General features: G+C 39.3%; 1 protein-coding gene across 2 annotated transcripts in view; it reads left to right on the forward strand.

Moving 5' to 3' along the window:
* Positions 1–4,703: 4,703 nt before the first annotated feature.
* The window catches only part of LOC148311677 (uncharacterized), a 35,782-nt gene continuing 15,056 nt past the window's right edge, over positions 4,704–25,429 (forward strand). Inside the window, exons 1-14 of one of the 2 annotated variants that reach the window (XM_088256202.1) lie at positions 4,704–4,767; positions 8,906–9,114; positions 10,151–10,393; positions 11,249–11,398; positions 14,850–14,971; positions 15,765–16,010; positions 16,480–16,677; positions 18,460–18,668; positions 19,585–19,708; positions 19,823–19,874; positions 20,011–20,228; positions 21,550–21,766; positions 22,968–23,196; positions 24,376–24,477. In XM_088256202.1, coding sequence (XP_088112328.1) covers positions 4,734–4,767; positions 8,906–9,114; positions 10,151–10,393; positions 11,249–11,398; positions 14,850–14,971; positions 15,765–16,010; positions 16,480–16,677; positions 18,460–18,668; positions 19,585–19,708; positions 19,823–19,874; positions 20,011–20,228; positions 21,550–21,766; positions 22,968–23,196; positions 24,376–24,477 — 2,353 coding nt within the window. In that variant the 5' untranslated portion in view covers positions 4,704–4,733. Of the gene's footprint in view, positions 4,768–8,905; positions 9,115–10,150; positions 10,394–11,248; positions 11,399–14,849; positions 14,972–15,764; positions 16,011–16,479; positions 16,678–18,459; positions 18,669–19,584; positions 19,761–19,822; positions 19,875–20,010; positions 20,229–21,549; positions 21,767–22,967; positions 23,197–24,375; positions 24,478–25,429 lie in introns of both variants that reach the window. The other variant, XM_088256201.1, reaches the window with a different exon arrangement.

Genomic DNA, 25,429 nt, shown 5'->3' on the forward strand with positions numbered 1-25,429 from the left:
TTTTTTTCTCCATTTGAAAATATTTAGTATATTTAAAAAAATAATTAAACAATACCTTTTCTTCAAAATGCAAAAACAACATTTTCTGCCCTGTAGCGGGTAAATATTAAGTTAAAAATATGTCTCTTTTGCTGGGATGAAAATCAACTCCTGTAATTGGAGATAATCCAGATTTGTGAAGTATTTGGACACACTCAAAATGTTGTAAATAAATTATCTGGTCAAATTATAAGCTTAAATAATAAAAATGAAAATGGTATTTTCTGGCGTTTCTCATGTGTGTGATTGATATCCAGGTTTTGGACCTCACATACTAATATAAGAGTTTCTGCTTTATAAAAAGCTTCTTTACATCTCACCAATAGATGTCTCTAGTGAAGTTCTAGTGATTCAAGAACAAGGTTTCTAAATTGGTTCATATATATAGAACATCCAAGAATTTGAGTAGTGTGGTTGTCAATAATGGGTAGAATTGGCGAATGTTACACGTGTGTAAAGTGATCACTTAAACCAGCCTATGACGGTCGTCAGCCCCGTAAATGCCCAGACTTCCATATTCTTCTTCATCTTTGATGAGATGTCAAAAAATTATATGGGATATAGTACATTATCTGGGCATTCCGACAACTGAAAATTGACGATATTTGCTTTATGACGTTCTTGAAAGGAGTGAGCGATATGCTGCCATGTTCTTCTGCCAAAATTTTCTCGGCTCTTCGGATTCAATTATATCGTATAATGATTAAAGAAAACACTTCGTTTTTTACCACTTGAGTTTTATTATAGACTACATGTTTCAGAAGTTAAACTTCCATCATTCAGGTCTGTATAATAACTAAAATATAAAATTGTTCTATAAATAAGGAGAGGGGAAAGTAAGGGGAAGGGGTTAGTCAAGGAACGGAGTTTGAAAACAAAGGAAAAATGGAAAGCAATGGCGAAGAATTTTGAAACAATATACTATTTAATAAATTATTATTAGAATTCAGGTATATATCGTATCGTTATTGGTACCATATGTATTATGAAGATCAAAAATCTTCGGACAGATCACATACTAGTTTAAATATTTAATTTTCATTATCAAATATGACGGTGGTAGGTGTCCGAGTATGTGACATTGTTTATTTTTTACGTATATCTTTCTCTCACACAATGAGGAACATACTGAACTCATATCGGAGCATAAAATTAGATAAACTGGAGCTACCGACACATTTCGCTCACTCCTTTCAAGAACGTCATAAATCAAAATTCGTCAATTTTCAGTTGTACATGTTTTCGGAATGCCCAGAATATGTACTATATCCCAGCAAAAGAGGCATATTTTTAACTTAATATTTACCCGCTACAGGGCAGAAAGTGTTGTTTTTGCATTTTGAAGAAAAGGTACTGTTTAATTATTTTTTTAAATAAACTAAATATTTTTCAAATGCAGAAAAAACCATCAGGTTTTACTTAAAAAGATGTGTTGCACAGTAAAATGTTCAGTAAGTGGCTTGATATTTATTTTTAACACATTGTATTATATTTTTGAACTTTAAGAACGTTCTCCTGAAAAATCACGTTTTTTGATTTATGACGTTCTTGAAAGGAGTGAGCGATTTGGGGAGAATTATCAATCATTATTTATATTTGCACACTAACTTCGTGATTTTCCACTTTATAATTAAAATGTAACTTTACAACATTTTGAGTGTGTCCAAAAATCACCATATATATATATATATATATTTTATTATAACTTAACCAAGCGGAGGGCTGATCACCTTTCCTTCATGTGTAAACGATCAAGATAACACTGCGTTTATACGAAGCAGTGCCCTATGCACCATTGGGGTGCGGATAAGGGTTAAATAATATAATAACTAAATTATAATGTCCACCGGTTTCCGAGCTAACCGCTTCTTTATCAAGATATTATCAAGTATTAATCAGTCCTGATAAAGAAGCGGTTAGCTTGGAAACCGGTAGACATTATAATTAAGTTATAATAAAATATTTATAGTGATTTTTAAACAAAGTTACATTTTAATTATATTTATCAATCAGTTTGTATATCGGATTGTATTGAAAACGTTATCGGACAATATCAATAGTGACAGGTCATCAGAAGCGGTCCGGATAGTCGTTCTTCTTGGCGAAATGACAGCATCTCACAGGTTTGCAGCAACATCTACTATTTACCTTAATAGGTAGATCGTAAGAGCATCTTAATAGATCGTAACAACGTCTTAATGGGTAGTAACAGCATCTTAACATTTTGTAACAATATACCTCAATAGCTAGAGCGTAACAGCATTTCAATAGATCGTAACATCTCGAAAAATTGTAACAGCGCCTCAATATATCGGTAACAGCATTTTAATAGATCGTTAAAGAACATTTTGTAACAGGTAATCAACTGTGAACTGTTCGTAACAGCGTATTTTAATAAGTAGATCGTAAGAGCGTCTCAATAGATCGTAATAGCGTCTTAATGGGTATTTACAGCGTTTCAATAGATTCGTGATAGCGTCTCAATAGTTCGTAAGAACACATATTATTAGGTAGATCGTAAGAGCATCTTAATAGATCGTAACGGCGTCTTAATGGGTATTAACAGCGTTTCAATAGATTCGTGATAGCGTTTTAATAGTTCGTAAGAACATATAGGTATGATTAGGTAGATCGAAAAAACATATTAATAGATCGTAACAGCGTCTTAATGGGTATTAACAGCGTTTCAATAGATTCGTGATAGCGTTTTAATAGTTCGTAAGAACATATAGGTATGATTAGGTAGATCGAAAAAACATATTAATAGATCGTAACAGTGTCTTAATGGGTATTAACAGCGTTTCAATAGATTCGTGATAGCGTTTCAATAGATTCGTGATAGCGTTTTAATAGTTCGTAAGAACATATAGGTATGATTAGGTAGATCGAAAAAACATATTAATAGATCGTAACAGCGTCTTAATGCGTAGTAAGAGCATCTGAATAGATCGTGATATCGTCTTAACGGGTAGTAAGAACGTCTCAATAGATCGTGATTAGTGCGTAACAACAAACCTCAATGGATAAATCGTAATAGATTGTAACAGCTTCTCAATTGTCCGTAATAACTAAGGTAGATCGCAACAGCATCTTAATAGATCGTAACAGCGTTTCAATATATCGCAAAAGCGTCTCAATATATCGTAAAAGCATCTCAGTAGTTCGTAACTGCATCTTAATAAATCGTAACAGCGTCTCAATATATCGCAAAAGCCTCTCAATATATCGTAAAAGCATCTCAATAGTTCGTAACAGCATCTTAATAGATCGTAACAGCGTCTCAATATATCGCAAAAGCGTCTCAATATATCGTGATAGCATCTCAATAGTTCGTAACAGTATCTTAATAAATCGTAACAGCGTCTCAATATATCGCAAAAGCGTCTCAATATATCGTAATAGCATCTCAGTAGTTCGTAACTGCATCTTAATAAATCGTAACAGCGTCTCAATATATCGCAAAAGCCTCTCAATATATCGTAATAGCATCTCAGTAGTTCGTAACAGCATCTTAATAAATCGTAACAGCGTCTCAATATATCGCAAAAGCGTCTCAATATATCGTAAAAGCATCTCAGTAGTTCGTAACTGCATCTTAATAAATCGTAACAGCGTCTCAATATATCGCAAAAGCCTCTCAATATATCCTAAAAGCATCTCAATAGTTCGTAACAGCATCTTAATAGATCGTAACAGCGTCTCAATATATCGTTACAATTCAATAGCTCGTAAGAGTAACTCAATATCATTTTAACAATTCGTAACAACATCTCATCAATTCGTAATTATATAACATTTCAATAGTTCGTAAGAGTAACTCAATATCATTTCAACAATTCGTAACAACTTAATAGTTCATAACAGCATTTCAATAGTTCGTAAGAGTAACTCAATATCATTTGAACAATTCTTAACAACATCTCATTAATTCGTAATTATATAACATTTCAATAGTTCGTAAGAGTACCTTAATATCATTTCAACAATTCGTAACAACTTAATAGTTCATAACAGCATTTCAATAGTTCGTAAGAGTAACTCAATATCATTTCAACAATTCGTAACAACATCTCATTAATTCGTAATTATATAACATTTCAATAGTTCGTAAGAGTAACTCAATATCATTTCAACAATTCGTAACAACATCTCATTAATTCGTAATTATATAACATTTCAATAGTTCGTAAGAGTACCTTAATATCATTTCAACAATTCGTAACAACTTAATAGTTCATAACAGCATTTCAATAGTTCGTAAGAGTAACTCAATATCATTTCAACAATTCGTAACAACATCTCATTAATTCGTAATTATATTACATTTCAATAGTTCGTAAGAGTAACTCAATATCACTTCAACAATTCATAATAACTTCTCATTAGCTCATAACGCCATCTCAACACCCCAAAACATCATACAAACTAACAGACAGCATCTCTACAGCCTGAAATATAAAATAATAAGTTTTTAAGAACATATTATAGTACAAAATATGTTCGCGACGGTCCAAAGCAGCATCCGAATATAAAAATACATCTTATTTCGAATGTTTCCCATCGGTCCGTTGATTGTGTGCTTATCAGGTCAAAAAGTTGAATTGACTGTTCAGAAACAATGCTGATAATGGAAGATTGTGTTCTCTGTACGTGTGGAAGGCAGAGTGGCGAGAGCACGCCAGCTCTTTCCAGATATGGACGCGTTTCGGATGCTGTGGATTATTTTAGGTAAGTTTTTATATCGCTCGCTCCTTTCAAGAACGTCGTAAATCAAAAATCGTCAATTTTCAGTTGTGCATGTTTTCGGAATGCCCAGAAAATGTACTACATCCCAGCAAAAGAGGCATATTTTCAACTTAATATTTACCCGCTACAGGGCAAAAAGTGCTGTTTTTGCATATTGAAGAAAAGGTATTGTTTAATTATTTTTTTAAATATACTTAATATTTTTCAAATGGAGAAAAAACCTTCAGGTTTTACCTAAAAAGATCTGTTGCACAGTAAAAAGTTCAATAAGTGGCTTGATATTTATTTTTAATACATTGTATTATATTTTTGTCCGCCTCCGTAGTGTAATGGTCAGCACGCTCGGCTACCGTTCTGGAGGTCCCGGGTTCGATTCCCAAGGGGGGTAAAATAAATATAAGTGATTTTTTCACTGTAATATTTATTCAATATTACCATGGACTGGTACCTGAAGCGGAGGGCTGATCACCCTTCCTTCATGTGTAAACGATCAAGATAACACTGAGTTTATATGACACAGTGCCCTATGCACCATTGGGGTGCGGATAAGGGTTATTATTATTATTATTATTGTATTATATTTTTAAACTTTAAAAACGTGCTACTGAAAAATCGAGTTTTTTTATTTATGACGTTCTTGAAAGGAGTGAGCGATATATCATATTTGTTATAAATATGGCGTGGTTCTGTCGGCAAACGGGTCTATGCGATATTCAGTATTAAGTAATTCAATATAATTTCAACAATTCGTAGCAATGTCTCATGCGTTCATAGTAGCATTTCAAAAGTTCGTAAGAGTATCGTTTAATCATATCAATAATGGATTACAATGTCATTTCAATAATTCGTAACAGTATCTTATTAGTTCGTGATAGCATTTTAATATTTCGTAAGAGTAACTCTTGTGAGTTACTTTATCATTCAATCATATCGTAGTCGTACAGGAGAAAGTGACCAACTAACAAAACGTAAAATGTCCATGAGGGCCATTTAGGTCGCTTTTGCTTGGCAAGAAAATAAACATCAATGCAGTTAGTCATTTTTAACAAGTCAATATATTATACTTACAAGTTTAAAACACTTTGGGATTTTTTTCATGGCAATATTAAGCTAGTAAGATATCAAATAGTCAATGATCACGTTTTTGTAAACAAATGCACTTGGTCACTTTCTCCTGTATGACTACGATATACAATATATACAGTGAAACCTCTATCTATCATTCCTCGAATAACCGTTTTCCCGGATGTGTTGTTTATTTCTCCTACCCCGGACAGGAGAGATGCCCAATCATCCCGGTTTAATAACGTCACCTAGCTCGGTTAATGGTTTTATCTAACTCGGTTAGTAACTTAATTCAAACCCTTATCCGCACCCTAATGGTGCATAGGGCACTGCATTATATAAACACAGTGTTATCTTGATCGTTAACACACAAAGGAAAGGTAATCAGCCCTCTGCTTTAGGTCTTCTGCACCAGTCCAGGGTAATATTGAATAAATTAGAGTGAAAAATTATACTTCCAAGTTTAAAATCCTTTGGGATGTTTTCAGGGCAATATTAAGCTAGTAAGATATCAAATAGTCAATGATCACGTTTTTGTAAACAAATGCACTTGGTCACTTTCTCCTGTATGACTACGATATCAATAATGAATTAAAAATGTCATTTCAATAAGTCGTAACAGTATCTCATTCGTTCGTGAGAATTTCAATTGTTCGTAAGACTATTAACTCTTGATTATAATATAATTTATCCATATATATAATGGTATATAGCGTCAGTTCAATAATTCGTAACAGTATCTCATTGCTTCGTAATAGCGTTTCAATAGTTCGTAAAAGTTAATCAGTATCATTTCAACAATTCGTAGCAATGTGTCATGCGTTCGTAGTAGCATTTCGAAAGTTCGTAAGAGTATCATTTGATCACATCAATAATGAATTACAATGTCACTTCAATGATTCGTAACAGTATCTCATTGGTTCGTAATAGCATTTCAATAGTTCAAAAGATTTAAACAATATTATTTAAAAAATTCGTAACAACGTCTCATTCGTTCAAAGTAACGTTTCAACAGTTCTTAAGAGTATCATTCAATAAAAAAATAATAGATTACAATGAAATTAAAATGATTCGTAACAATATCTCATTTGTTCGCAAGAGTATCATTCAATCACACCAATAATGGATTACAATGTCATTTCAATAAGTCGTAACAATATCTCATTCGTTCGCAATAGCATTTCAAATCTTCGTAAGAACTCTTGATATACTTTATTATTTAATCATATCAATAATGGATTACAATGTCATTGCAATAAGTCGTAACAGTATCTCATTCGTTCGCAATAGCATTTCAAATCTTCGTAAGAACTCTTGATATACTATATTATTTAATCATATCAATAATGGATTACAATGTCATTTCAATAAGTCGTAACAGTATCTCATTCGTTCGCAATAGCATTTCAAATGTTCGTAAGAACTCTTGATATACTATATTATTTAATCATATCAATAATGGATTACAATGTCATTGCAATAAGTCGTAACAGTATCTCATTCGTTCGCAATAGCATTTCAAATGTTCGTAAGAACTCTTGATATACTTTATTATTTAATCATATCAATAATGGATTACAATGTCATTGCAATAAGTCGTAACAGTATCTCATTCGTTCGCAATAGCATTTCAAATCTTCGTAAGAACTCTTGATATACTATATTATTTAATCACACCAATAATGGATTACAATGTCATTTCAATAAGTCGTAACAGTATCTCATTCGTTCGTAATAGCATTTCAAATGTTCGTAAGAACTCTTGATTACCTACTATATTATTTAATCATATCAATAATGGATTTCAATGTCATTTCAACAATTCGTAAGAAAATCTCAGTAGTTCATAACAGCGTTTCAATAATTCGTATCAGTAACCCAATATCATTTCAAAAGTTCGTCAAATTTAAACAATTAGTTAATACTCTTAAAAGCTTCTTTACATCTCACCAATAGATGTCTCTAGTGAAGTTCTAGTGATTCAAGAACAAGGTTTCTAAATTGGTTCATATATATAGAACTTCCAAGAATTTGAGTAGTGTGGTTGTCAATAATGGGTAGAATTGCTGAATGTTACACGTGTGTAAAGTGATCACTTAAACCAGCCTATGACGGTCGTCAGCCCCGTAAATGCCCAGACTTCCATATTCTTCTTCATCTTTGATGAGATGTCAAAAAATAATAGTTAATACTCACTAATACTCACTGTCCGCCTCCGTAGTGTAATGGTCAGCACGCTCGGCTACCGTTCTGGAGGTCCCGGGTTCGATTCCCAAGGGGGGTAAAAATAAATATTAGTAATTCTTTCACTGTAATATTTATTCAATATTACCATGGACTGATATATATGTGATATAAAGGTGATCAGCGGAGGGCTGATCACCTTTCCTTCATGTGTAAAACGATCATGATAACACTGCGTTTATAAGACACAGTGCCCTATGCACCATTGGGGTGCGGATAAGGGTTTTATTATTTATTAATACTCACAAATGTGAGATTAAAAAATGCAAAACTACCGGTTTAAATTCAATTTATTCAAAATAATAATATACACATTACAAATAAAAATATTTAGGGCGTATACATTAAAAATATAAATTGAAAAGTAAGCAAGAAGACTCTTGATAAAGATGTAGAAGCATCCCTTATGGGAATACCCCCTCAGGCACATGGAACAGGTATTGTTCAGCATATCTTCCTACAGGCATAACCATCGGCAGGTTGCTCCTGTATATAGGAATGGGAAACTATCTATGCCCACGCTGTCCTTAGCTAACTATCGGGAACATACAGACCGATGCTCCGGATAGTTTCAGGATTATCCATCATACCGCGCAATAATGGATAGAAATGCCTCATCAAATACACATTCCTTCTAGTCTCTAGACTGCTGTAGCTGAGCATACCCTGAAGGAAATGGTATCTCTTCCTACAGGCATAACCATCGACAGGTTGGTCCTGTGTATAGGAATGGGAAACAATCTATGCCGACGCTGTCCTTAGCTAACTATCGGGAACATACAGGGTAATATTGAGTATATATGCATTCCAGGTGTAATAGTAGCCAGCAGAGCCGACAAGACGTCTCCGTCTCCCTTGTTCCGCAGTCCGGGCGTATTCTCCTTCTCGTACAGCGCGCAAGGCGACAGCGGCTTCTCTCTGCCTGTCGGCGCCAGGTCCAGATTTGCCCTGTCGGGATCTCTGCAAGTGGTCGTGCCCGCGAAGGGCAACCCCTGGATCCTGCAACTGCAGGATCTGAAGGTGAAATTCTTGCCAGTTTTTTTTATTTAACCTGCTAACCGGGCGGTCCGCTGTCCAATTCCGCAACTTGTAACGGGCGCGAATACTGATACACTCCGTGCCTTGAATTCATGTCTAGCCTCTAAGCTGCTCGATTTCGAGTGTCAAACTTTCCGTCCCGTGCTGGATTATTTTACTTTACAATATTTTTCACAAAAAAAACATATTTTTGCCTATTTTTTGTAGTGAAACTTTCGGATATCCATCATAGATGTTCACAGTACACAATGCACTTTACTTATTATGTTTTTATGGTGTATTTACGCAAAAATATTAACATTTACGGACTCGCGGCCTAAAGTATGGCGGCTGTATAGAAGACGCGGCTGTCGTATCTGCGGAGCACGAGCCGACCGGAAGTATTCACGATAAAGTTGACACTAAATTAAAATAATTTTGATATTTTATGACAATAAATCAAAGAGAACTAATTCATCCATGCCTCGAACCAAATTTAAGTGCAAAAAATTATCCATAGGTGTTGATATAAGTACGCAAAGTTGAAAAACGACTATGCAAGCGATCCGCAGTCAACGGTACTTCTATAAAAAACGACAATAGATGCGATCCGCAGCTTACGGGCTAGACGTGTATGGATGACTAATACATTTGTTGTTCGATAAATATACGTCCAAATATATATTAAAATAAACAAATTAAACTTTTTAATTACTACCTAACGTCCAAGTGACTCTGAAATCTAGCTACGGCTTATGCAACACCGCTTATCATGGCCGCTTATCACCCTACTCAGGCTTCAACTTTATAAGTTTCATAGCCTATGCCTACTTGTGAGTGGATTTACTCTTCATGTTTAAAGTTACTATAATTTCATGTAATTCATGAGTGAAAATTCTAGGCAAAAACAGTCGCTATCAAAATCTATATATATATGAACCAATTTCGAAAAATTGTTCTTGAATCACTAGAATCTCACTAGAGACATCTATTGGTGAAATGGAGAAGCTTTTTTGAGATGGATGATCTCTGGTTTCAGTATGCTTCTCTGAGCGGAAAGCACGACGCCTCTGCCGACGGAGCGCCGCAGTACTCGGCGCTGCCCGGCGGCGCGGACGCGCTGCTGTCTCCGTTCCTCCTCCGGGTCCGGTCGGACGGCGCCGCCACGGCCATCGGGCTGGCCACAGCGGAGCCGCTGTGGGCGGTCAACATGAAGAGGGCCATCGCCGTGGCGCTGCAGATGAACGACCGCGAGATGCCGGGCGCCTTCAAGGTCAACGAGGTGAGTTAAATTAGTTGGAAGCCGTCCTGAAGAAGAGAATATATTTAAACTTACAAAAAGTGAACCGGAATGAGTGGTCGAAGATTTATTTATTTCTCAAATATTTCTTCGTTTCAACTTGAGATGAAACATTTATCGTTTTATATGAAAGACGATGGAAGTCTGAACATCTGTCTCCCTCTCTCTTCCTCCTCCCTTCCCCTCCTCTCTTTCTCTCTCTTCCCCTTTCTCTCATCCTTTCTTCCCCCTCCTTTCTCCCTATCTCCATCTCTATCAATCTCTATATCTCCCCCCCTCTCTCCTTCTATCTCCATCTGTTTCCTAATCTCCATATTCCTCTCCCAAAATATTCCCATATTTCTCTCCCCATATCTTCTCTCTCTCTCCCTCCCCATATCTACTTTCTCTATCTCCTCCTTTTCCAATTTCCCTTTTTTTTCTCTCTCTCTCTCTCTCTCCGTATTTCTTCCGCTCTCTCTCCATATCTTCTTGTCTATCTCCCCACATATTTTTTCCTCTCTCCTTCCTTCTCTGCCTTTCTCTCCCCATATCTTCCTCTCTCTCTCTCTCCCTATTCCCCTCTATCCCTCTCTTCCCCTCTCTTTCTATCTTTCTTCATCTCCCCATATTGTATTCCTTCTCTCACACTCTCCCCCGCCCTCCCTCTTCCTCTCCCTATCTGCCTTCATCTTTTAGTCTCTCTCTCTCTCTCTCCCTTTCTCCCCCTCTTTCTCTGTCTATCTCCCTCTTACCCACTCCTTCCCCCTCTCTTCCTCTCCCCATACCTCCTCCTCCCCATATCTTCCTCCATTGTATTGAGGTATATGATGACACTGTGCATGCGTTGCGTTGCAGCCGTGCCTGCACGGCGTGTGCGTGGTGGAATACAGCTCCGCGGACGAGAAGCTGGTGCGCAAGAGCAGCGCCGTGCCCACGCTGGCGCCCGGCCCCTCGCACCGCCTCTGGATCTCCGTCATGCCCGACATCTGCACTAAGGACATCAAGGTATGTGGCAATCTGCGCCAAAGAAACCAACTTACATAAATTGGGTTTGCATATCATCACTAGAGATTTTTTTTTTAAACCCTTATCCGCACTCCAACGATGCATGGGGCACTGTGTCATATAAACGCAGTGTTATCTTGATCGTTTACACATGAAGGAAAGGTGATCAGGCCTCCGCTTCAGGTACCAGTCCATGGTAGCATTGAATAAATATTACAGTGAATAAATCACTTATATTTATTTTACCCCCCTTGGGAATCGAACCCGGGGCCTCCAGAACGGTAGCCGAGCGTGCTGACCATTACACTATGGAGGCGGACACTAGAGAATTTAAAGAATTTAATTATATGAATTGTACACAAAATCTGCACTAAAGAAATCAAGGTACAAAAAATCTGCACTAAAAGGATTCAAATTACATTAATCGGGTATACAAAACCTTTACAACATTTTGAGTGTGTCCAAATACTTGTTCACAAAATCTGGATTATCTCCAATTACAGGAGTTATTTTCATATTATTTTTTGACATCTCATCAAAGATGAAGAAGAATATGGAAGTCTGGGCATTTACGGGGCTGACGACCGTCATAGGCTGGTTTAAGTGATCACCTTACACACGTGTAACATTCACCAATTCTACCCGTTATTGACAACCACACTACTCAAATACTTGGAAGTTCTATACATATGAACCAATTTAGAAACCTTGTTCTTGAATCACTAGAACTTCACTAGAGACATCTATTGGTAAGATGTAAATGATGTGGTTTCTAAATTGGTTCACATATATAGAACTTCCAAGAATTTGAGTAGTGCGGTTGTCAATAATGGGTAGAATTGGTGAATGTTACACGTGTGCAAAGTGATCACTTAAACCAGCCTATGACGGTCGTCAAGCCCCGTAAATGCCCAGACTTCCATATTCTTCTTCATCTTTGATGAGATGTCAAAAAATAATATACACAAAATTTTCACTAAAGATTTTTTTTTAATATAGATGGCGTTGCACATGAAATACGTTGCATTTGCCAACGTCAAGTCAATTGAATATTTTTCTATATTATAAAATATGATATACTTATTAAACTATAAATTTATTCCATTTAATTTCAAAAATACAACTAAAAAAACTAACTAGCCATCACGCCGCTTCCCCGCAGGGGTAGGCAAAGAGAATAGAGCGCCACACCACTCTGTCCTTGCAAACATTCTTCGCCTCCTCCACGTTCATGCATCTCCTCATACATACCCGCCGATTGTTGCGACTCCTAACCTGACCACTTTCAAGTATTTGGCATACCTGATCGTGCCATGTTTTTCTCGGTCTTCTTTTCCCGCTAACATTCGCCTCATAAATTTGTTTTACCGTTCTTTCGTCACTCATTCGTTCCACATGTCCAAACCATCTCAACACACCTTTCTTAATTTTATGGATAATGCTTATCTCAGCCTTGCATTCCTTCCTTATTTCACTATTTGCACGTCTATCATACATCGTTTTGTCGCACATTCTTCTGAGAGATCGCATTTCGACTGCATTCAGTCTACTTTCATCCTTCGTTTGCCAACTCCATGTTTCACTTCCATACATTAGAGTTGGAACCAGGACCCCGTTGTGCACTGCCAGTTTAGTTGCCAGTTGCAAACAACTAAAAGTCTGTACATAATAAGGTTCCTGCTCGCCAGGATGAGATGGATATCTGTAGGGAGGGGAATGAGCGGGGCCAGAGTTTTTAAAAATGTTGGCATTCGGTCATTTATTGGGCAAACAAAGAATATGTGGTTGAGGTCTTCCTCTTCAAAACGACACTCGCAAACGGGGGAGTCAAAGACACCAATCCTCGCAAGGTGATCTCTCGTACAGCAATGTCACTCAAGAATTCAAAGCACACAAAATCAGCACTAACGAAACTATGTTACATAAACCGGGTATCTTCTTCTTCTTCAAACCATAACCCAAATTTAAAAAAAGAGATTTTCACATAAATAGAACTAAAAATATCAAATTATCTTTTTATTTTATTTTTTACTTGTTAAATTAAACAGATTGAGTCTACTAAGTTGTGTTTTCATTTTTTTTCAAACCCTTATCCGCACCCCGATGGTGCATAGGGTACTACAAGTTTAAAACACTTTGGGATTTTTTCAGGGCAATATTAAACTAGTAAGATATCAAATAGTCAATGATCACTTTTTTTGTAAAAAATGCCACTTTCTCCTGTATGACTACGAAAAACAATATATACAGTGAAACCTCTATCTATCATGCATCGAATAACCGTTTTCCCGGATGTGTTGTTTATTTCTCCTACCCCGGACAGGAGAGATGCCCAATCATCCCGGTTTAATAACGTCACCTAGCTCGGTTAATGGTTTTATCTAACTCGGTTAGTAACTTAATTCAAACCCTTATCCGCACCCTAATAGTGCAAAGGGTACTACATCATATAAACGCAGTGTTGTCTTGATCATTAACACATGAAGGAAAGGTAATCAGCCCTCTGCTTTAGGTCCTCTGCACCAGTCCAGGGTAATATTGAATAAATTAGAGTGAAAAATTAAACTTCCAAGTTTAAAATCCCTTGGGATTTTCCAGGGCAATATTAAGCTAGTAAGATATCAAATAGTCAATGATGATAATAATAAATAATAAAACCCTTATCCGCACCCTAATAGTGCATAGGGCACTACATCATATAAACGCAGTGTTATCTTGATCATTAACACATGAAGGAAAGGTGATCAGCCCTCTGCTTCAGCTACCAGTCCAGGGTTGTTTGGACACACTCAAAATGTTGTTTATATTGGAGTGAAAAATCATGTATATTTATTTGACCCCCCCCCCCCCTGGGAATTGAACCCTGGACCTCCAGCACGGTAGCCGAACGTGCTGGAGGCGGACAAAACCGGGTTTACAAAATCTTTAGTAAAGAAATCAAGGTAGATTCTTACTAAACAATTCAAGCACACAAAATCTTCATGAGCTAAGCCTCAATATAGTATTAGCTGATATGAAACACCTGTTAGTATTTCTAATGTACATATCGCTCACTCCTTTCAAGAACGTCATAAATCAAAAAACTTGATTGTTCAGGAGAACGTTTTTAAAGTTTAAAAATATAACACAATGTATTAAAAATAAATATCAAGCCACTTATTGAACTTTTTACTGTGCAACAGATCTTTTTACGTAAAACCTGAAGGTTTTTTCTCCATTTGAAAAACATTTAGTATATTTAAAAAAATAATTAAACAATACCTTTTCTACAAAATGCGAAAACAACACTTTCTGCCCTATAGCGGGTAAATATTAAGTTAAAAATATGCCGCTTTTGCTGGGATATAGTACATTTTCTGGGCATTCCGAAAACATGCGCAACTGAAAATTGACGATTTTTTATTTATGACGTTCTTGAAAGGAGTGAGCGATATGTTTTGTTATTGTTTAGAATCCTTTGATTGGCAATTCTGAAAAGTGGTATCACTTGGACGAGCTAGGAATGACCAAGATGGAATCATACGGACTTATAGAAGTACACTACCACAAGCACGTGCTGACAGCGTCTGTCAAGTAAGTACAAGCCAAGCAAGTAACAATTAACTAAGTACATTTAGAACCAGTGCAAGTCAAGCAAGTATGTACAAATGAACTAAGTACATATAGAGCCAGTGCAAGCCTAGCTAGTACAAATTAACTTAGTACATTTAGAACCAGTGCAAGCCAAGCTAGTATGTACAAATGAACTAAGTACATATAGCGCCAGTGCAAGCCTAGCTAGTACAAATAAACTTAGTACATTTAGAACCAGTGTAAGCCAAGCTAGTACAAATTAACTGAGAAAATATCGAATTTTCTCAGACTAATGTCCGGCAAAATGATGTATGATAGATGTTCATATGGTGAAATAAGAAAGGAATGCAAAGCTGAGATAAGCATTATAGATAAAATTAAGAAAGGTGCGTTGAGATGGTTTGGACATGTGGAACAAATGAGTGAGGGAAGAACGGTAAAACGAATTTATGAGGCGAATGTAGTTGGAAAAAGGAGCAGAAGAAGACCGAGAAAAACTTCAGGTATGTCTAATACTTCAACGATCAGGTATGTCTAATACTTGAAAGCGGTCAGGCCAATAGTCGAAATAATCGGCGGATATGTATGAGGAGATGCACGAACGTGGAAGAGGCGAAGAATGTTTGGAAAGGCAGAGTGCTAGGGCATTTTATTCTCTCTGCCTACCGCTGCGGGGAAGCGAGAAACCGCATTCAGACTGCACGCAATTTTATCAAATCAATAAATGACAACTGTTTATCGGAGGACTCCCCTCCCGAAACCGGTAGTAAAAAACGAATCGTCCATCTTTCAGCATGACCCTCGAGCGTCGCAACGTCTCGGAGGAGGTCCCCGCCGCCGCAGGGGACTTCCCCGTGTCCGTGGGGCTGGCCTTCCAGCCGCCCGCGCCCGCGGACCCCAGCGGCGGCCGCGCGGTGCCCAGCGCACCAGCGCTGCAGGAGGAGCTGCTGGCACTGCTGTCACGCGCCGCCGACGGGCTGGAGCAGCACGGCCCCCGGGACACGCTGCTGAGGGACAAGCTGCCTTACGAGATACACAGGTGCCAAAAAAAACGATAGCAAACGCTGCCACATTTCGTTATGTTGAATTTTTTATACCTTATTATTTACTGAACATTTTTGCTGATACTTTATATGCAGCATATTTTATAAATATATAAAAAAAATACTGTGTCCAAATCATTGTTTACAAATCTGGGTTTCTTTGCTATGTGTGTGTGTGTGTGTTCCAAAATTTCAGTATTGTGGTTGTCAATTATGGCTAGAATGTTTTATGTGTGTAGAGTGATCACTCAAACCAGCCTATGACGGATCGTGAGCACTCACACCTCACAGCTACAAAGGAAACATACTATAAAGCATCTGTTTTTTTGTACAAATAAAATATATAAGTCTGAGCATCCTGGATGGCAGCACCATCTGTCAGATGCGACCGAGATCGTTATATCCTTCATCGTATTAATAAAAATAATATGAGGAAGGTTTCCACCACGTCTCTTCTCATTGCAGGGTCATGTCAACGATGCAGTTCCCTAGCCTGAAGGCTGTGCACGAAGAGCTGGATTTGGGTACCAGCTACCACCGGGAGACCATGAGGAACATCTTCCTGGAGGCGCTGCCGCAGTGCACCAACCCTGCCAGCGCGCTGCTGGTCAGGGACATTGTGCAGCAGGGCCGGGCAGGGGAAGCGGCACTGTCCATGCTACGGTAACCTGAACATTCCCTAATTCGCACCTGAGCTTATTTATTTATTTAATTATTGAAAATCAACAGCCATTAACAAAAATAATATAAATATACAATATAAGGAGCCGATAATGAGGCCAATTGCTGAATTCACATTTTATTATTCTTCTAACCCTTACGCGCATCCAATGGTGCATAGGGCACTGCATCATATAAACGCAGTGTTATCTTGAGCGTTAACACATGAAGGAAAGGTGATCAGCCTTCCGCTTCAGGTACCAGTCCAGGGTAATATTGAATAAATATTAGATTGAAAATTCACTTATATTTATTTGACCCCCCCTGGGGATCGAACCCGGGATCTCCAGAACGGTAGCCGAGCGTGCTGACCATTACACTACGGAGGCGGACTTTTAAATAGACATAAATATGTATTTGGCGAGAATCCATTATGACCATCGATGCATTCCGCAAGAATGGCAAGTTAGGTTAAGTTTAGGTCACAATAGACCTAATATGGCCGCAGTGACATAAGGGATGCGAGATCTGTTGACCCCAAAAAAATGGCAAATTTACTTATTGCTAGTCTATCATTGTATTGTAGAATAATTATGTTTTGAGGAAAAATGCTCAGAGTGAAAAAGGTTAAAAAATTAAGGATTCAATCTCCATTTGATCTGCCTTCAACAACTGAGTCCTCCATCCTACATCCACATCTGGTCCTTTTTTTTCATTTCCAATCCAATTCAATTTATTCAATAATTATTATATATTATTTTTTGACATCTCATCTAAGATGAAGAAGAATATGGAAGTCTGGGCATTTACGGGGCTGACGACCGTCATAGGCTGGTTTAAGTGATCACTTTACACACGTGTAACATTCACCAATTCTACCCATTATTGACAACCACACTACTCGAATTCTTGGAAGTTCTACATATATATATGAACCAATTTAGAAACCTTGTTCTTGATCACTAGAACTTCACTAGAGACATCTATTGGTGAGATGTAAAGAAGCTTTTTATCAAGCAGAAACTCTTATATTAGTATGTGAGGTCCGAATCCTGGATTATAATCACACACATGCCCAGACTTTCATATTCTTCTTCATCTTTGATGAGATGTCAAAAAATTATATGAAAATAACTCCTGTAATTGGAGATAATCCAGATTTGTGAAGTATTTGGACACACTCAAAATGTTGTAAATAAATTATCTGGTCAAATTATAAGCTTGATAATAAAAATGAAAATGGTATTTTCTGGCGTTTCTCATGTGTGTGATTATAATCCAGGATTCGGACCTCACATACTAATATAAGAGTTTCTGCTTAGTAAAAAGCTTCTTTACATCTCACTAATTAATACCTACATTACAAACTAACATTTAAGGCGTATACATTAAAAAAAACAAATTCAAAAGTAAGCAAGAAGACTCTTGTTAAATGTGTAGAAGAATCCCGCTTCGGAAGACTCCTTCGGACACATGGAACAGATCAATATCCAATGTGATATTGTTCAACATAGCGGTAGCTCTTCCTACAGGCATAACCATCGGCAGGTTGCTCCTGTATATAGGAATGGGAAACTATCTATGCCCACGCTGTCCTTAGCTAACTATCGGGAACATACAGACCGATGCTCCGGATAGTTTCAGGATTATCCATCATACCGCGCAACAATGGATAGAAATGCCTCATCAAATACACATTCCTTCTAGTCTCTAGACTGTTGTAGCCAAGCATACCCTGGCGGAACTCGGTCAGTCGGCTTGGTCTTCAAATCTCCTCGCTTGCAGGAAGCTGCCGTTCTCCGTGCAGGGCCTGGGCCCGAAGCTGCTGGGGGAGATGGCGCTGCTGCTGAAGCTGGGCCACGAGCAGCCCGCGGCCGTGCGGCACGCGGCCATCTTGGCGCACTCCACGCTAGTCTTTCGCACCTACATCTCTGGCGCCTGCTCCGACGACATGTTCGAGGAGTACGTTCAACTCTTCTTCTCCAGATTCACAGGTTGGCGCTTTTAATTTTACTCAATCGAACAGTTACATCAATTTATACACACATCGCTCACTCCTTTCAAGAACGTCATAAATAAAAAATCGTCAATGTTCAGTTGTGCATGTTTTCGGAATGCCCAGAAAATGTACTTTATCCCAGCAAAAGAGGCATATTTTCAACTTAATATTTACCCGCTACAGGGCAGAAAGTGTTGTTTTTGCATTTTGAAGAAAATGTATTGTTTAATTATTTTTTTAAATATACTTACTTTATTACTTATAACCCTTATCCGCACCCAATGGTGCATATGGCATCAAATTGACGCAGTGTTACCTTGATCATTACTTACATGAAGGCAAGGTGATCACTCTTGCGTTTCAGGAACCAGTCCAGGGTAATATTAAATAAATATTACAGTGTAAAATCACTAATATTTATTTTCACCCCCCTCTGGGAATCGAACCCGGGACCTCCAGCACGGTAGCTAAACACACTGACCATTACACCACGGAGGCGGACAAATATACTTACTTTATTGTAAATGATAAACTGTATTTTCTAAAATTCAATATAATTTAATGTATTTTGTTGAGTGGAAAATTCAAGATAAAAACTGTATAGTATATCTATTTACAACATTTTGAGTGTGTCCAAATACTTGTTCACAAAATCTGGATTATCTCCAATTACAGGAGTTATTTTCACATTATTTTTTAATATAAGAGTTTCTGCTTAATAAAAAGCTTCTTTACATCTCACCAATAGATGTCTCTAGTGAATGTTACACGTGTGTAAAGTGATCACTTAAACCAGCCTATGATGGTCGTAAGCCCCGTAAATGCCCAGACTTCCATATTCTTCTTCATCTTTGATGAGATGTCAAAAAATAATAGTATATCTATAGTTATATTACCTATTATATTTCCAGAGAGCTCAGACTACGCGGACAGGCTGACCTGGCTCATGGGGCTGGCCAACCTGCAGCTGCAGCAGGTCAGGACCTACCTGGCGCCCATCATAGGCGGCCGGCTGGGCCACTCCCAGCACGAGAGGTTCCTGGCCGTCATGGGCACCATGCCCCTGGCGCACCTCTACCCGCAGGAGGTAAGCCATCTAGGGCAGGCACACTTTCTCTAGAGGTAGGTGCCTCACTCCCAGCACGAGAGGTTCCTGGCAGTCATGGGCACCATGTCTCTAGCCCATCTCTACCCGCAGGAGGTAAGGCATCTAGGGCAGGCACACTTTCTCTAGAGGTAGGTACCTAGCTCCCAGTACAGGAGCGAGGTACCTACATACTTCTAAGGGGCGGACTCTTCCTCCTCCAATGCCGGAGCTGATGATTCCTCCCTTGCAGATGCACGACCTGTACTGGCCGATCCTGCTGAACCCGCGGGAGAGCCTGGAGCTGCGCGTGTCGGCGTGTGTGATGCTGCTGCTGGCGGAGCCGTCCCCGCACCGCCTGCTGTCGCTGCACTGGTACGTGTCTGCGCAGCCCAGCAGCCACCTCAAGCACTTCTTCCACACCACCGTCAAGAGCCTGGAGCACACAACCTACAACTGCTACAAACATATGTGAGTGTAACTCCTTCTTCTTCTTCTTTTTATTATGGGCCTTGCGGCCTGTTTTTAAGAGGGATTAGCCTCCTGCGACGTCGATTCCCAGCTATCGACCCATCTCTTTGGTGGTCTGCCCGGGAGTCGTCTACCATGTGGTCTGCCATACAGTGCGATGTGGGGGAGTCTGGATAGTTCCATTCTCCTCCCACGCGCATACCATTGTCTCCTTCGTTGCCTTCCCCACCTAACGACATCTTCCATCTCGCATATTTCCCTGATCCTGGCAAATCTGATTCTATCTCGAAGACTCTGGCCTGTTATGCTGAGTAATGAAAGTGTAACTCGTCCCCATTAAATTTAATTAAAATAAAAAGAGAAAATATAGACGCGCCAAATGGATCAGCCACGTGCTGAAACAAGAGGGTTTCCTGCACCAAATAATAGAAGGGACGATGGAGGGAACAAACGCCAGAGGACGCCAATACCTAAGCAACTTATACCAAGACATGGGCTTCTCCACGTATGAGGAGCTGAAGAGGACTTCCCAAAACAGGCGAGAATGGCGAAGGATATGTCATCCGTTGCTACAGACCAATCTGCAGGATTGAAACCAGAGTATATTTCACACAAATATTTCAATTTCATACTATTTCTGTGAACCTATACGGCTCATTATTAGAAATAGGTGTCAAATTGCGGTAGAGGGGTTCACTTAACTTTTAGAGTCCACGACACTAACCACGGGACCACAACCTGACACTATTGATCATCCATATTTTGCCCATCCTCTTCCGTAGTGTAATGGTCAGCACGCTCGGCTACTGCACTGGAGGTCCGGGTTCGATTCCCAGGGGGGAGTCAAATAAATACAAGTGATTTTTTCACTCTAACATTTATTCTTATATTAATACTATCCTGGACTGGTGGTACCTGAAGCGAAGGGCTGATTCCTTCATGTGTTAACGATTAAGATAACACTGCGTTTATATGATGCAGTGCCCTATGCACCATCGGGTGCGGATAGGGGTTTAAATTTTTCGACTTACACAAAAACTTTCGAAAATGAATCATGTAAGTAGAGGACTCACTAGTAACTAACTAACCAGCCATCACGCCGCTTCTCCGTAGGGGTAGGCAGAGAGAATAGAAGCCACACCACTCTGTCCTTGCAAACATTCTTCGCCTCTTCCACGTTCATGCATCTCCTCATACGTACCCGCCGATTGTTTCCACTTACTATACTGCATCATTTAGTCAAAATTGCATATTTTCAAGTTAACGTTTTTAGCCAGCACACCTGCGATATGCAATATTTGATTTTTCTTGTTTGCCTTAGAGCCAAGTTGTCTTCGTACCTGGGGCGGGTGGTGGCCAGTCCCGGCGCGAGGTTCTGGGCCACGGGGCTGTACCTGGTGGACGCGGAGGACCGGGGGCGCGACATGGCCGTGGCGGCGCAGATTCTGAGCGTGGCGGACCCCAACACGGGCCTGCCCAACGCGCTGCACTTCACCGTCGTCATGCAGAATGCGGGCCTGGTCGTGTACGACCTGGGGGTGAGTGGCTACCCTGCTGCAGAGGCGTGCAGAGGTGGATTGGAAGATAGTTAGCTGATTGGCTTGCCTGTTAGCCCTGGAGATCAAGACTAACTTGGCAGCTAGCTTTTCATTTCAAGACTGACTTACCTTGAGTTCAAGACTGACTCTGCAATTAGCTCTTGAACTCAAAACCGTTAACTCTAGAGATTAAGACACATCGCTCACTCCTTTCAACAACGTCATAAATCGAAAATCGTCGTCAATTATCAGTTGTGCATGTTTTCAGAATGCCCAGAAAATGTACTATATCCCAGCAAAAGCGGCATATTTTTAACTAAATATTTACCCGCTACAGGGCAGAAAGTGTTGTTTTTGCATTTTGAAGAAAAGGTATCGTTTAATATTTTTTTTTAAATATTCTAAATATTTTTCAAATCTAGAAAAAACCTTCAGGTTTTACCTAAAAAGATCTGTTGCACAGTAAAAACTTCAATAAGTGGCTTGATATTTTTGTATTATATTTGCAAACTTTAAAAACGATCTCCTGAAAAGTCAAGTTTTTTGATATATGACGTTGTTGAAAGGAGTGTATAACATCATTCAACAAATCTACCATAAAAAATTAAACAATAAATAAATTATCTGGTCAAATTATAAGCTTAAATAATAAAAATGAAAATGGTATTTTCTGGCGTTTCTCATGTGTGTGATTATAATCCAGGATTCGGACCTCACATACTAATATAAGAGTTTCTGCTTAGTAAAAAGCTTCTTTACATCTCACCAATAGATGTCTCTAATGAAGTTCTAGTGATTCAAGAACACGGTTTGGAAATTGGTTCATATATATATAGAACTTCCAAGAATTTGAGTAGTGCGGTTGTCAATAATGGGCAGAATTGGTGAATGTTACACGTGTGTAAAGCTCTGCTCAATAAAAAGCATTTTTTTATCTCGCTAATAGATGTCTCTAGTGAAGTTTTGTGATTCAAGAACAACGTTTCGAAATTGGTTTATAAATACAAGAATTTGAGTGGTGTGGTTGTCAATAATGGGTTAAATTGCTGAATGTTACACATGTGTAAAGTGATCACTTAAACCAGCCTATGACAGTGGTAAGTCCCGTAAATGCCCAGACTTTTATATTCTTCTTCATCTTTGATGAGATGTCAAAAAATAATATGAAACTAAACAATATCTAACCAGCATGTGATTGCAGATCTTCCTGAAGCTGCAGGGCGTGGCGGGCAGCTTCCTGACGCGGCTGCGCCGGCTGAGCGGGGAGGCGGTGCGGCTGGAGCGGCTGGTGGCGGCGCTGCGCGACGTGCGCGCCAGCACGCGCGTGCCCAGCCTCGTGCACGCCGAGCTGCTCGTGCGGCACCAGGGCAAGACCGTGTTCGCGGCACACGCCAACCAGACCACCTTCGACAAGTGGACCAACGGAGACCGTGAGAGATTTGGCCTTTAGCTTGCTATGCTAGCGGATTCTGATCATTGCGCATCAAAATGCACTACATATGGAAACGCACTATGTATCAAAATACACTATATTTCAATACGCACTACATATGAAAATGCACCATATGTCTAAACACACAAACACACGTCAAAATACACTACGCTTAGATACGCGTTGCATCCCTTTTCAGCTTTCAAAGACAACAGCTGGAGTCGCGTTGCAGGAGCCTGGATGAGGACCTATCCGACATCGGATCCGTGATAGTTCATAAGGAACTGCCACGAGAGGTGACATTTTTATCTTACATGATAAGGACATTGGTAACGTGAACCAAAGTAGGACACAAAATGCCGAACCCTCTTCTAGTGGAATGGAAGACCTGTAGAGGACAGTCCGCAGTCTCTCTGAGCTGCTTCTCCTGAGGAGTTCTACGTAGTTTCCTTCCAGCAATGAGCAAATGCTGACAAGTTCCCGACTGGCCCACACTAGATTATCCCTCCTGTTCCCAACACAGATTCTAATAAACACATATTTCATAATTTTTGACATCTCATCAAAGACGAAGAAGAATATGGAAGTCTGGGCATTTACGGGGCTGACGACGGTCATAGGCTGGTTTAAAAGTGATGACTTTACACACGCGTAACATTCACCAATTGGTCAATTCTTTATTCTTCTTTATTTTCTTCTTCATCTTTGATGAGATGTCAAAAAATAATATGAAATATACTTGCAGACATTGCTTCAAACCTTTATACGACTATTTCAAGTAAAAAATTATCTATTGACACAAAAATTACACTTTTTCCACTTTATTTAGTGACCGATAACCGAATTTCGTCATCGCTGACATCAGACTTGTGACGCACGGCATGTACTATGTCCAAGAGGGTGTGAGTGTGTGTATGTGTGACATTCAGTTTGTTGAAGGAAAGCGTCTGAATCTGGCATGGCCCAAGAAACGTTGTCCATGACAGAAGGACCTACAGCCTGAAGACGAGGAGAGCTGACTCCAACAGTCTACAAAGACGATAAGTTGATATGGGGCCAAGAAGAAGAAGAGATGGAAGCATCTGTAGCCTCCGAAACTAGTCGCAACAAAATATATTACTCTAAAAATAAGTGTTTTATTTACAATTTAATCTCAATGGCTTTTCTATAATTTTAGTAACTCAGATGGTGCACAACTTCCTACAGGCGGAGAGTCACATCAACCAGCAGACGATGCTATATCCCACACTCTTGACTAGTGTCCTGCCTTCAGATCTAGGTAATTCTCATGTATGGAAGTGAAGCATGGAGTTAGCAATAGAAGGATGAAAGTAGACTGGATGCAGTCGGGACGCCATCTCTCAGTGCGGCAAGACCATGTATGGTAGATGTTCCAATGGTGATATAAGGAAAGGGTGCAAGGCTGAGATGAGCACTATCCAGCAAACAAAGGAAGGCGGCTTGGGATGGTTTGGGAAGGATGAGAGTAGACTGGATGCAGTCGGGATGCCATCTCTCAGTGCGGCAAGACCATGTATGGTAGATGTTCCAATGGTGATATAAGGAAAGGGTGCAAGGCTGAGATGAGCACTATCCAGCAAACTAAGGAAGGCGGCTTGGGATGGTTTGGGAAGGATGAGAGTAGACTGGATGCAGTCGGGATGCCATCTCTCAGTGCGGCAAGACCATGTATGGTAGATGTTCCAATGGTGATATAAGGAAAGGGTGCAAGGCTGAGATGAGCACTATCCAGCAAACTAAGGAAGGCGGCTTGGGATGGTTTGGGAAGGATGAGAGTAAACTGGATGCAGTCGGGATGCCATCTCTCAGTGCGGCAAGACCATGTATGGTATATGTTCCAATGGTGATATAAGGAAAGGGTGCGAGGCTGAGATGAGCACTATCCAGCAAACTAAGGAAGGCGGCTTGGGATGGTTTGGGAAGGATGACAAAAAAATGTGTTGGTATTGTTTGGCCATGTGGAACTAATGCATGAAGAAAGAACGGTAAAACAAATTTATGAGTCAAAAGTAGTTGGAAATAGGAGCAGAGAAAGACCGAGAAAAACTTGGTATGATCAAGTGAGGAGTTAGAATAATCCGCAGGTATAAATGAGGAGATGCATGAACTTGGAAATAGGAGCACAGAAAGACCGAGAAAAACTTGGCATGATCAAGTAAGGAGTTAGAATAATCCGCAGGTATGTATGAGGAGATGCATGAACTTGGAAG

This window comes from Brachycentrus maculatus, unplaced genomic scaffold, assembly GCF_059751285.1.
Source record: "Brachycentrus maculatus isolate JH-2025_06_01 unplaced genomic scaffold, ASM5975128v1 h1tg000059l, whole genome shotgun sequence".
Taxonomy (NCBI): Eukaryota; Metazoa; Arthropoda; class Insecta; order Trichoptera; family Brachycentridae; genus Brachycentrus; species Brachycentrus maculatus.